Source organism: Fulmarus glacialis, unplaced genomic scaffold (assembly GCF_000690835.1).
Source record: "Fulmarus glacialis isolate BGI_N327 unplaced genomic scaffold, ASM69083v1 scaffold7307, whole genome shotgun sequence".
In the NCBI taxonomy this organism is placed as follows: Eukaryota; Metazoa; Chordata; class Aves; order Procellariiformes; family Procellariidae; genus Fulmarus; species Fulmarus glacialis.
In genome coordinates this window covers 65,381-78,633 of record NW_009222514.1, presented here as the reverse complement: position 1 = coordinate 78,633, position 13,253 = coordinate 65,381, and the positions used below count along the sequence as shown (strand labels likewise).

General features: G+C 45.4%; 1 protein-coding gene across 1 annotated transcript in view; it reads left to right on the top strand.

The window, feature by feature from the left end:
- The first annotated feature begins 2,527 nt into the window (after positions 1-2,527).
- SPRED2 (sprouty-related, EVH1 domain containing 2) overlaps positions 2,528-13,253 on the top strand; it is a 28,853-nt gene continuing 18,127 nt past the window's right edge. The window contains exons 1-3 of the mRNA XM_009581465.1: positions 2,528-2,698; positions 4,024-4,192; positions 7,065-7,129. Coding sequence (XP_009579760.1) covers positions 2,555-2,698; positions 4,024-4,192; positions 7,065-7,129 — 378 coding nt within the window. The 5' untranslated portion in view covers positions 2,528-2,554. The remainder of the gene's footprint in view (positions 2,699-4,023; positions 4,193-7,064; positions 7,130-13,253) is intronic.

The following is a 13,253-nucleotide window of genomic DNA, read 5'->3' as shown; positions in this document are numbered from 1 at the left end:
AAGATGGGAGAAATGCAGTTTATATGGTGTTCTCTTGGCACGTGGGTGAAATCAGTGGCCTTGGTGGCAGAGGTTGTAAGAGCCATAGGTCACGGTATCGGTGTGGATATGAAGATGAAAACCATATGGCTCTGTGCCCCACCATGTTGTGATTATAGTGGGCTGGGATAGTAGTCAGGGGACCTAAATTTAATGTGTAGGCGACCACTAGTATTCAAACGTAATTATGAACCTAGAGAAATGACCGAGAGATGATGGAAACACGCAAATAATTAGTAAAAATTACTGAGTGGCTGCTGCTTTCTTAATTTTCCTTTAAGTGGACGATTCCTGCAGCAAAGTTACTGAAGACGACATTACTTTTGGGACAGCCGAAAGCTCCGGCTGCTGCCATAAAAGTGAATGGTAAATCCCTCAGGAAGCTATATTGCCAGTGGCAATTTTCAAGTGTGGAAGGAGAAGCAGCAGTTTGCGTGGATGACTTTTGTGGGAGGATGGGAAGGAAGGTCGTATTGAGCAGCTCCGACTTCAGAAGAGAGCTTGAAATTTAATGGAAGTTCCCCAGAATCGAGAAGAGTTAAAAATAAGTCCAGAAAGGATCCTTGGGGAACAGGAGAACCATATAGAAACGTATAGTTTGCTTTCTTTTTTCTTTATCTGTTAATTGCTAATCCTTATAGGCCATATGGGAAAGGTGCAGAGAAGAAAACAGACGTTATCTTGGATGGAAGCAGTGCAATTTTTGCAAAGTAGGAAATGAGCTGAAGTATTTTGCTTAATTCTGAGTATCAGGAAGCCAAGAGATTCAAGTTACCACTGGTAAAATCTAGAAATGGATCTTCATTAGAAAATAAAAAGGTAACTGGATCTTTTTATAGACACGCTTGCCCTGTTGCCTTTACCAGGATGCTCCTTTAAGGACTCAGGAGCAAAAATATTCTTAAAAACGTTGTTTCTCAGTTCTGTGAATGCCTTGCGTGTGTCAGCTGTGGTACGGGCCGTGTATCTGAGTATGCTGAAAAGCTTTTTATCAGCCGGTGCAAAGTCCTCAGAGCAATAGGGGATGAACCTTAAGCATCTGTGTGCTGCCTTCATCGTTTAGGTCCGGTGAGAAAGTTGGTGTGTCCATAAAATAAAGCCGGTGAAGGGAGAATCGCATCATGTGTTTTGCGAGATCTGTCAAGGTAAGATGGTATCTGTCGTTTTGAAAGGCCTCCTCTTGGAGCCCTCTACGGGTTGAGCTTCCTCCTGGTGAGCTCACCTGGTGGCCTGGAGATGGACAATTCCTGGGCAATTTTCTTTGTGCCTCCTTTTTCTTAGCCCCTGTTGATGTTCCCGGTTTTGCCCTGGTTTGAGCGTCCTGCGGCACCTTTGCGGGAGCTGGTGGGTGTCTCGGCAGCTCTCCAGCTGACAGTGCTCTGGTTGTGTGTGGTTGATGTCTAACCATGCTGTGGTGACCTCCCTGTGAGGGCATCGCAGTCATCAGCGCTGTTCCTGAGCAGTCACTGGGTTAATTGATGTCTAACACGTGATGGGTTGCACCGAGCCAGGACTCGGCGGCAGCGTGAGGACAGAAAAGCTAATTTGGGTATTTCCAGCAGCTCTGGGGTGGGGACAGCCCGTTTTAGCTTGGAGTCTGTTGCGTGTCCCATGCAAGGTGCACGGCTTTTGCTTGCGTCCTGTAGTGGCCTTTCTGCTCCCAAATGACCCCCTCCCTGGTGATGTCCCCAGCAGGTGCTGGAGCAACTGCTCTGTGGGAAGGGTATGGGAGGGGGCCTGGGGGAACGGAGCCTGCTGCTGTGGGGGCTCTTTTGACCCCTTGCGATGGGCACCTGAATTATCCCCAAATCTCAGGTGCTTCCAGAATAGCTTCTTGTGAGGTTATGACGTGCCACCTTTGAAAGCCCCTTGAAATGCTGGTGGAGCTGTTTTAGGGACATGGTGTGGTCCTGATGACCTGAGCTGAGATGGTTCCCATATCCTTTCGTCTGAGGTACCAGCTGGAGCCACACTTGTGGTTTTTTTCCCATGAGGCTGTCCCAGTTGCAGAGGAATTTGAGTGTCGTCTTCCAAAGCCCACTTCACTAATTTGATCACAAAAACCTTAAAACACTTTGTTCATGGGTTATTTGAGCTCCACAAGTTCTTCCAACACTTTGGAGACCTGATGCCCCAATGCATCCCCTGTGGGTGGTGGCCTTGGGGTGCTGCCTGGCTCACCCCGCTCTCTTGGTCCCTGTCACCAGCTGCCTGATGAGTGTCGGGGACCATGGGTTGTTTGGTCTGTATGTTAATGTCTGGAAACCTCATGGGTTCATTCCTTGCTGTTTGATGGGTCTCTTTCCTATGGTGGCTTGAGTGGTCAAGGCCATCCGTCATGGAGGTGGACTTCCATCCTGGGCAGAAACTCTGTGTTGGGGCCAGACCAGTGCTGTCTAAATACCGCCCTCAAGAAAAACGCTCTGATGAGACTGTGTGATGCTCACAAAAGGTTTTGTTTTTGTTTTGTTACCATTGCAGTGACAGCTATATTGTGCGAGTCAAAGCTGTGGTTATGACCCGAGATGACTCCAGTGGGGGATGGTTGCCGCAAGAAGGAGGCGGTCTCAGTAGAGTTGGCGTCTGCAAGGTCACGTACCCGGAGGGCAATGGAAGAAGTGGATTTCTAATCCATGGTGAAAGGCAGAAAGACAAACTGGTAATAGACCCTAATTCAACTTTTGTCTGTTCTTATAATGAGAATTATCCCGAATCTGTTGCTATTGTATTCTTGTGCAAGTTTTTTTAAAACGTAAAAAACAGGCATGTGCAAATAGTACCAGATTGGACAAAACAAACCCATCCTCATCTAGAATTGCCGTCTTTTGCTATTTAGGTTGGCGTGCCGCCACCTGGAAGGAGCAGGTAAATTTTTGACATCCATGTGCAAAGACCCCCTTTGATGATTGAAAAAGGGCCTGTGTTTTTTTTTCTAAGACCTAGCAGGGGTAAGTGAGAAGTGAATTGAAGTGTAAAGAACCCATGAAGCCAGTCACATTGCACTGAGTAATGCAGTGCAAGCCTTTAAAACGGTCATGAATTATTTATGCTGCGTGCCGTTCAAGATTTGAATGAGCAGAGTGAGAATATGAAGACAAGTTGTCTCTTATGAATTGACGCACTCGGTTTCTCCTGGTAGCTGTTTATCTAAAAAGGAGCTCTCTTCTTGCCCCTCACGAATCAAATTAATAAGGCCTTTTCCCTACTTCCAGGGTCCGTTTTAGATGTTACAGTTTGTTATCTCGTTTCTATATATTTGATTCTTCTGAAATTCGCTCCTGTGAAGAGAGGGGCTAGCTTAAAAATACGCTCCCTGCACAGGCTCTGCGAACTCAGTGTTTGGGCAAAAAAAAAAAAGCATTATTTGAGTCGGAAATTATCTTGCTTTCAAGAAGACTGGCGTTTTAAAGCTGTTTCAAGTACAGTTTGTCTTTAGCAATACTATTTTGCTTAGGATGCTTTTTTTGACAGTATTTTGGAGCCATGCTTATGGTTTTGGGGGACGGGGTAAGACTTACAAGCCATTCCTGTTCTCCTTGAGCATCACCCTAGAGATGGTTTTTGGCACAGCAGAGCTTGAGATGAGTGCCTGGCTGGGTGTGAGGGAGGAAAAAAAGGTGAGGGGAGTGTTACAGCACCTCCTAAATCTGCTGGCGAATACAATTTCTGTTGAGCAAAATTATTGAGGGAAGAGGTTCTCCCTCCACCTGAGCCCCCACCAGCTGTAACCTGTGCCGTGCTGGGTCTGGGTCCACCACAGGCTCCTGGGGTAGGGAGCAAGCACGAGCAAAAGATGAATGTGCAATGGTTATGAGAACAATTACAGTGTCTGGTGTTTATTAGTCATCGTTTGGTAGGGAAGGATGTTCCCCTACGCGAGGCATGACTTGGCTTGCTTTTGGGTCTGGGCTGAGAGGGTGCCGGCTGTGTCCTTGGGGTGGGAAAAGTGACTTTGCTCCTCTTTTGGGGCTCGCGCCCTCCCAGGTGGTGCTGGAGTGCTTTGTGAAGAAGGACCTGGTGTACACGAAGGCGAACCCCACCTTCCACCACTGGAAAGTCGACAACAGAAAGTTCGGGCTCACTTTTCAAAGCCCCGCCGATGCTCGAGCCTTCGACAGAGGAGTGAGGAAAGCCATCGAGGACCTCATTGAAGGTACCGCGGCGTGCGGCGGTGGCCGCTTCGACCCTTGGAAGATGGGGAACAGGGTTTGAGTCACGGAGCTGGGAGGAAAGATGGGTTTAAAATCAGTTCTTGGGCTTGGACGTCTCTTGTGCCTGTGTCCAAGTGTCGCCGGGCGCTTACCCGGTGCTGAGCAAGCCCCAGCTTACTTTTAAGAACTGAGTTTTCTCATCCCTTATGGAGAGAAGGGATTTCAGTCCAAGTATTTTCCAATCCTATCTGGCCTGGTCTGTCCAGACTTCTCCCCGTAATTAGCATCGAGTCTGTTATTACTGCTTTTTTTGATAGGCTTGGGTTTCACGCTAGTGATGGCAACTCAAACAACCCAGGCTCTTCTTTATTCGCAGCCGAATCTCGTCTTACTGAGTCTTTGTTAAATCATAGTATGAATTCCAGCCTGGAGTTGAATAAGACTTTGTTTTGTTTTTGTTTTTTTGCAGTAATTAGTTTTGTCTGCGTCCTCTTAGTTGAATGGTAGTTCTTGAAGACTTTGTTGTGTTTTGGGGTTTTTTTTTAATTCTGTAAAAAATGCGTTTGAATTGCCTGTGCTTTGAAGTTGTCATAAATTTTTCCTTTTCACATTTCATTACAATCAGGCAATCATAATACAGCCATAATTCAATAGTCCTTTATTTTAATGAAATTTGATTCTTCATGGGTTTTTTGCTTGGTGTTTTGGGGGGTTTTTTGGGGTTTTTGTTTTTTGTTTGTTTGTTTGTTTGGTTTTTTTTAACCATGCCACTTCATGTAGGGACTTAGTGGTCCAAAGCCTTTCTCCTCCTCGCCCGGTGTGACTGGGATATTTTTATATACAGATGGTACTATTTTTTGAGGATACTGGCTCAAATATACATGCAGATGTGTATTCTTTTTGACGACATTAGCTCCATAAGACAGCTTAATGTTCTGGATACCCTCTCCTTGCTTTAACGTGGAAATGGTAGATACTGGCAGAGAATTAATCTCCCACAGCTCTTTCCTGGTAAATGCCTCATCAGTTAGAGGAAGGATCTTCTCAACTAATTATTCATTTGCTTTTTCCTGTGCCATTAACGTGAAGAAGTTAGTTACAGCTAGGCCTTCCGCTTTCTTCTTCTTGCTTGCTAAAACTGGGAAGCATTTTGAGTCATAAAAGTGATGTTTTATGTAAGTGGCACGGGATTGTGCAAAGTTTCAAGGAGATGATAACTCAGCTGTATTGAGTAGTATTTTGGAGATGCCGGTACGTGGCAACTCCTGTTCTGCTCTTTCTGATCCATTTTACAGTGGAGGTATTTAAAATCAAGTTCTGCTGTATCGCAGATGCTTCAAAATCAGCAAATCTATATTTATCCCATTAATAGCACAGACTGATCCTCATGAATATGTTCCTCCTTAACTTCCAAATAAGGCTTTCTGAATGAAAAACAATAACTGGCTCGTGCACACACGGTGTCGGCCAGTGGATTTCATTTATCGTTCATTTTTTGTTCACGTGTTCATCAAATTTAGCAGGTAATATTAAGCACAACAAACTGTGCATTCGAAATGTCACTTCATGAAATCGCTGCTTTATTATTAATATTGAACCGATAATTTGTTTGCTGTAGCATCAGAAGTTTTGTGCACAAGTACAGGAATCCTGTGCAGCTCTGTGGAGCGTCTGGATTTTTTACTTTTAAAGCTAATGTGGCAAATGGCACAGATGTTTTCACGTTACTTAGTGTTTTAAGTGGGCTTTCGCACTTAGCTCTGCACATCTTCGTGATGATGCAACGGAGAGCGGCCAAGGCTGGTGCGGATAGCATTATATAAAGCGCGTTATTTTTAAAAATTTCCAGAATGAAGGTGCTACAAACCGTTCAACTGTTTTAGTTAGGGATGTGATGTGGCCCTAATTCAGTATAACAGTGGGCTTACATCAAAAAAAAAAAAAAAAAGCCTTCGACTTGGGGTTTCTCCCCCCATCAGGGCATCTCGCTGCACCCACCCTCCTTGGCAGCCTCATGGGGGGTGAAGCCGGCTGGGAAGGGGCTCTGGGATCCTTGGCCGGGGGTAGGGAGAGGGGTCACCCCCTTTTAGCCACAGCATAAATTTACTGCCAAGTCCAGTGATGGCGTGTGCCACCCTCCCCGCTACCCTCTGCGATGTGGGTGCTGACCGGGCTCTCTTGTGCTCTGGGGGGGGACACCCGCGGGATGGGGAAAGAGCTTGGAGGAAGGTTTTTTTTAATATGATTTCCCACTTTTCCAGACAATTGCCGTGTAGTTAGTGAGAACTGCACCCCGGTATTTTGCTCGTCTATGGTTTTACACATTTCAGCTCCTTTCAAATACTTTGCTTACGTGGGGCGAGGTGGTTTTCTGAGAAATAGCTGATAACAGAGAAGACCTTTACAATATAACAACTTCTGAAATTAGAAGAAGAAAAAACCTAACTCTTCATTGTCAAAGTGAGGTTTATTTTTTTAAAATAAAAAGTCATTTTCCCCCCAGTTTTAGGGAATACGTGAAGAATAACTCGTATATGGTTTCTTGACAGCGGAGGATCTAGTCTCGAGCACTGATTAGTATGTAGCTTTACTGTTCTTGAGAAATTAAAGTCTTCTGTAATTGGAAATCGTAACTGCTATTTTTAACATAGTTAATTAACGTTGGCAGCCATGCAGTTGTGTGTCAAGAAATACTTTCAGATTTTACCTTTCCAACGCAGCTACCAGTAGATGGGTTTTTCTTCCTTAATTTGAGCCGCTCTTTTACACATCTACAACATACAAACTTGTGAGACTCCAGATGTTTACCAGCCTAATAAAAAGAAGTTGCGTAGAAATGTCATGTGTTTAAAAAGCTGTTTATTTTTTTTCTAGGGTCTACGACTTCCTCATCAACACTTCACAACGAGGCCGAGGTTGGCGATGATGATGTCTTCACTGTAAGTACATCTCACCCGAGGTCGTTCTCCTTTACGCTCCGGTTTACATGGTTCAGGTTGGAAAAGGTTTTTCTTTTTATGCCTTGGGGTTGGCTTCCAGCCGTCATCGTGTTTGCCCAGTGGGTGTGTTTTGTTTGATGGAAGTATGTCCTCTCCAGAAGGTAAAGCCTTGGCCAACAGAAGTTGGCCTTCCGTCGCCTTGTGAAAAGCATGGCAGAGCAGATGTTGTCAGGGCTAGAAGTGAGCGAATAATAACTCTCAAATTTCCTATGGCTTGGTCTGAGTGGCGCACACGCCTCTTAATACCTCTCTCTCTGTCCTTAAGAAGCTTCCCACAAGCTAGAGTACATGGCTGCTACTCAGGTGCATACTCAAAGAAATGAGATTTTTGAATTGCAATTGTTAACAAAAGCCAACTTTAAAGGTGTTTTGCCTATGCATGAAATGTAGAAAGTTCAAACCAGTGTTTTTCAGCTAGAGGCAGGCACAGTAGCATGCCATCTACCCAACCAGCGGTGACTTAAGTAGGAGTGAGTTGCTCATATTTAATTTATGGTAATGTCTAAAGCGTGTTTTGGAGCTTTTCTGAAACAGAAGCAGCTACTGTCCCTGCCACACTTGCACACTTTAAAAGAGGAATTAAAAAAAAATCATGTCGGATGAAATTGTAATCCAATCATGGATATTCCATGGGCTGAAAACAAGACGCTCACAAGGAATACTTTGTCTATTAAATTTATTTGCTCAGCTCCGATCGTGAACGCACGTGCGTACGTGCGTTAGTTGTATTATAAATGTCCTCCTTGTCCCGCGGTGCAGGTGGGAGGACTGGATGGCAGGAGGGTGGAAGGTGGGACATCCTCAGCACAGCAGCAGCAAACTCAGTTAAAGTCGTCTTTGGGATGCTTCCCGGCATCTTTAGGGTCGGTGAGGGAAAACTGAGGACCGGCATCAAGCCGTTTGAAAACGAGCACCGGGAAGCACCCGAAGCCGAAAGGTGTTTTTGAGGGTGATGTTTCACCCTGGTGTGGGACCAGGGCAGGTTCCCTGCCGCGTTTTGACCAGATCCTCCGGACGGCTGGCATGTTGTCTGCATCTGTCCTTTTGTCACGGCTCCGGGAGACAAACAACAGCAGGCAGGGTTAAAAGGTGACTTCCTGCGCTCCGCAGCAAAACTATCATTAGCAGCTGCTTCCCAACTACCTGCCAGAAGTGATTTATAGGCGCTGGGATGGGCCGGGCCAGGGGGGGAGGCACCGCTGGAGCCAGAGCGGTTTACCAATTTGTGCTGTTTTGTTCCCAAATTCGCCGGCTGAGCTGTGCTCTGCTGGGGCTGGATGTCACCCTGGACTTGCGTGCGGCTCTTCTGTGCTCGTCGGAAAGGGGACGACGGTCGACATGTGCTTTCAGTGGGTGTGTGCCAGCTCTCGCTGGGTTAGACGTGGAAATGCTCAGTGTTCAAAGCAGTGAAAAAGTAGCCTGTGGAAATAGGAAAGGATATTTTTGCTAAATCCAGCCAGCTGACGTTTAGGGACCTGGGAGTGCTCCTGTGTTTCTCCATAAGCTCAGTCTTTTGGTTGAGTATTGATTTTTAAACTCGGAGGGTGCTTTTTACTGGGAGGAAGAAGTTGTTGCCTTTAAGTAGGTGTTGCTTTACATTGGGAAAGTTGGATGAATGGTGCTCCAGCTGCATCAAAATCGCTCAAACTGCTGCATTCAAAGTGAAGAGCCGAAACTGAGAGAGATTTTTTCCCCCCTACTTGACCCCAGGGAGGTGACAGATAACCCCCCACCGTGCAGATATTTATGGGTAGGATGCTCGGCGGAGAAGGAGGAGCAAGCTACTCGATAGCATTAGCAAGGAGGGAAACCTCAGCTGCGGTTGGCACCGTGTTGGGATCCATGGGGACGTTGACGCCGGGGTTGTGCCCTGCCTGGCAGCGCGCTCTGCATGTTGCACGATCTCCAGAGCAGTGAGAGGGACTACACCGATGGTGGTAGCTCGCGTGGTGCCGTTGGTCAAGCTGTCCCTTCGGGGCGGGTGTGTTCTCATACTCCAAAAATCAGGTTTTAGGAGCATCTTTTTCCTGAATGTTTCTTCTTTGCTTTCCCGGGATGAAGTCTCTCCTTTGCCTGCAGTCCTTAAGCTCTTTGGAGCTCTCAACTTCCCATTTATCTGGGAGGTGATGGTGGAGTATGAAGTCTGCATAAGCCAGAAATAACAGACTGAAACGTGGAGGGGTTTTAGACTGGAAGAAATTGATAGGGCTGTGGTATGTTTTATTTTTACCCTTCTGTTTCATTCTTTCTTTGCGCTTCTTTTTGACTTGTGTATCATAGTCCATTTGGTCATCCTTGCACATAAAACTTCTTTACAACTTCCCTGTAAAGTCTTTTCCCCAGCCACAGCAGTGGATTTTTTGGGTTTGGGGTTTTTTTGCTCTGTTTTAAAGAGAGAGTACATTTGTTCTTTTTCATTTCCTAAGGTAGTTATTAAAATCTTCACAGTCCTCCCCCTCTCCCACACATGCATGAATAAACTAAACTGCGTGCGGCAGAATTTTCAAAAGCATCTGCATGATTGAGTCATTTAATCAGTCATTTACCCATCTCTGAAAATCCCAGCCGTCGCTGCTGCCTCAAATATTTGGCCCGAGGTCCTGCCCCTCCTTGAAGATGTTCAACCACAGCAGTGCAAAACTTCACATTTCTTACGCTGCTTTACAGATGGCCACCCCAGCTTTATCTTGCACGTCAGCGCTGATGTTTGCACCAATGTAATGGTACCGACTTTAAAACAACGACCCTCATTACGTGTAAGCACTGACCCTGATATGGCTGTTGGATATTGATTGACACGGGGCTTTTATACTGACCCTGATCCTGTTAGCTTCCATACCGCTCTGCGGGGTGATGACTTTTTGCATGTTTTTGTGCGTGCAACTCGTACATCATCCGTTTCGTTTATTCATCAGCCAGCACGCAACCCTGCCGGGCATCCAGCAAGTTATTTTCATGGGGAAGAGAAGGTTTGCCCCAGAGGTAGAGCTCTCCCTCAGGCTATGATCTTGTGTGGCTTAGTGGAGGATCATTTTCTTGTACCAGAAGGTGGGGTTTTCTGTTTTTAAGGGGGTGAATTATCTGTAGCTGTGGCTGCATGAGCATTTGCTTGGGAAGCATCACTGGTGTCGGTAGCCTTATCTCCTCCCATCACTGTAACTTGCGGTGCCAAGACGATCACTTGGGCAGCAGTGCCTTGCCCCATCCCTACGGCGTGTGCTCCCCATCCATCATTCTGAAGCATGGGTTATATCTTTAAAAACAGGACTTTGCCGTCTAATAATTTTCCTGTGGATTAGACCTACAGCAACTAAACGAATCGATACAACCCCCTGTTCTGAAATTCATACCTGACAGGGCAGAAAGCAGAAGTATATAGAAATAAATGTCACTGACTTGAGGGGCAAAATGCTTATTTCTGAAATGAAATCTCCATTTAGAAGTTTTAACAATATGTAGTTGTGTTTCTTTAATTCCAGATCCTCAGTAGAGCCCATAAATGTTTTCCATATGTTAGCAAATAAATTTCTCCTGTCTTGTACATTATAAATCGTCCTCTCAAGAGATGCAATCTGAGTAAGACTAGCCATCCGTTCTGTCTCCGTTGGGGGAAACATTGTCATTGCAACGGTCTGAGATTGTTCTGTTTGTCTTCATCCATCCAGCCCGCATCTTCAGCCTTCTTTAATTAACATTCATTTCAGAAATAACGTTTAATAAGGCCTGAATATATTCTGTAGTTCCTCAGCTACAGAATTTGCCATATATAATTGAGTTCTAGTGCAAAATTTTTTCCTTAATCTACACTTTTACTCTCAATTACAGATAATAATCCCACATGACCATGGAGTGAAAAATGTGAATTGAGTCCAAGGAAAGAAAGGTCAATGTCTTCCAGAGTCTGCAGAGTGCCTGAAATGGTCTCTTTTAGCAACCCATCCGAAAAAGCAGAGGTGTTTGTTCTTACGACCAGTTCAGCTGAAACACCACTCATGTGTTTTTCAGATAAATCCGCAGCCTTGTGCCTGCTTTAGTGCTAAAGAAAAGACACCCACTGGCAGGAGGAGCAGCAGCTCCCATGTCGGTTCTGGTTTGTCAACCTAAAAATGACTGCAGTCCCCTTCTGGGTTAACGGGAACGTAAGGGAGAAAACCACAAAACTCAACCGTACTAAGTTTGATACGCATGTTACAATTATAGCTGTTTCATGTAATCAATAATAATTTTTTTTAAAAAATCCTAGTTTTTGTTGAAAATGAGACTTGCAGAATTTTGCAGGTAGAGCAGGCATGATCTAGAGGTGCACGGCTGAGCTACAGGGTTGCGTTTCAAGACACCTAGACTCAATCCATTGCTTCTCTTGCTGACTGCTGGCAAAAAGCTTGTTTACCTTGGTTCCCGAACTGCAAGACGGGGAAAATAGTCTCCTGCTTCACTAAGGTGATGTGGACAGACCTTGCTGCCACCACCGCCACCACTTTTCTTCTCGGGCTTCCAGCAGGAGTCTTCAGACTCGTGCTTTCACTATGAAGTTGCATGTTTGGAGCGATCCTGCGGCCCTCGTGCCTGTTTTCTCAGCATGAACGTGTACTCCTGTGCTCGGGGATGTTCGAGTTAGGAAGTTTGTCATGTGGCTTGGACGCTGCTGACAGTCGTTTAAGAGACAGACACAATTACCCATTCTCCGCCGTAGCGGTGCAGATTGTGGCAGATGTTAACGTTACAGTCCTCCTTGCATCTCTTCTGGTTCCCTAATTAAAAAAACAGATTTCTCCCTGCTGCCTTTCCATGAAACCTTTTCCCTACTTTCATCTCCCATGTGGGCCTCAAGCGTGTTACAGCCTCACTATTAAAATGTATAAGATTTATGTTAGTTAGATAAACACTAAATCTAATTTTTCTTGCTGGCTTGGTCGTTTCACGTTCAGATGGTTCTTTTAAAGAACCACTGTAGCTCTTTTTCTTTAAAGTCGACATGTAGAAACCCAGTCCAATTAGTTTGGAATATATTTGTAAGTTCTGCGTGACGCTGGAGCATCTCTCGTCCCACCCCTCCATGGAAAACAACGTTGCCGAGAGTAGAGAAGCACTGAGTTGCAAGATTTATTTCTTTCCCGGGTCGCACTCTGGGATTGAGGAGCCGCAAGAGCCTGCAATTTCCTTTTTCTTAAGGCTAAGCTGGAGTAACAGAAAGGAAAAATGTCTTTTGGAGGAGCAGAGCTCTGTAAGGGGGGTGGTGGGGTGCGGTGCTTAGGTTGTCACCGCGAGCAAATCCACCTTGTTTGCTCTGTGAGGCTGAGCAAAGCCATTAGGGGATTGTCACAGCGATAGGACTAGATGGCCTTACCTTTGTTATTCTTCCTGCTCAGCAGCCAGCTGTGCTGTGCATGTACGGCTGAAGGGTTCATTGCTGCTAGCCACATCCTCTGATGTCTGGATTTTGGGCTTGCGTTGCAAACCACAGCTATTCTAATTCAGATTTTAAAAGAAAAAAAAAGTACTTGCCAAGAAGAGAGAAATTCACACACAGAAACCAGTAGGGTCAAATCCCTCCATCCAAAAAAAAAGAAAAAAAGCCTCTCCTGGCTTTGAGCAATGAACTGGACTAAGGTTTATTCGTATTTTTTATAGTTGGGTCTCTCGAGTTATACACAGTGCTCCGGGCATCCCCGTCCTACACTTGAACAGTCAGTGCAACACCAACTTAGCAATCGCTCGTCACGTCTGAACACGGCTTTCGCTCTTCGCACTTCAGTGCTGTGAAATCTGCCTTGATTTGTTCCAGCAGACTGACTACCAAGGTAGTCCCAGAGTCTGAAGTAATTGTAGTTTAATTGGTTTTTCCTTCCTCCCATTAATGCCAGGGTATATCAGCTTCTTGGTGGAATTCTTCCTGCTTTCATGCCAGGGGTTAGGAGGCAGGAGAGATGCCACTAAAACAGTGAAAAGGTCCTGAATATCCAGCTATTTTAAGGCTAGCTTCTTTTTATTCTTTTTTTTTCTGCCTTTTTTCAGGTTAACTTTGCCCACAACAAATTCATGTCACTCAATGGGAATAGCTACC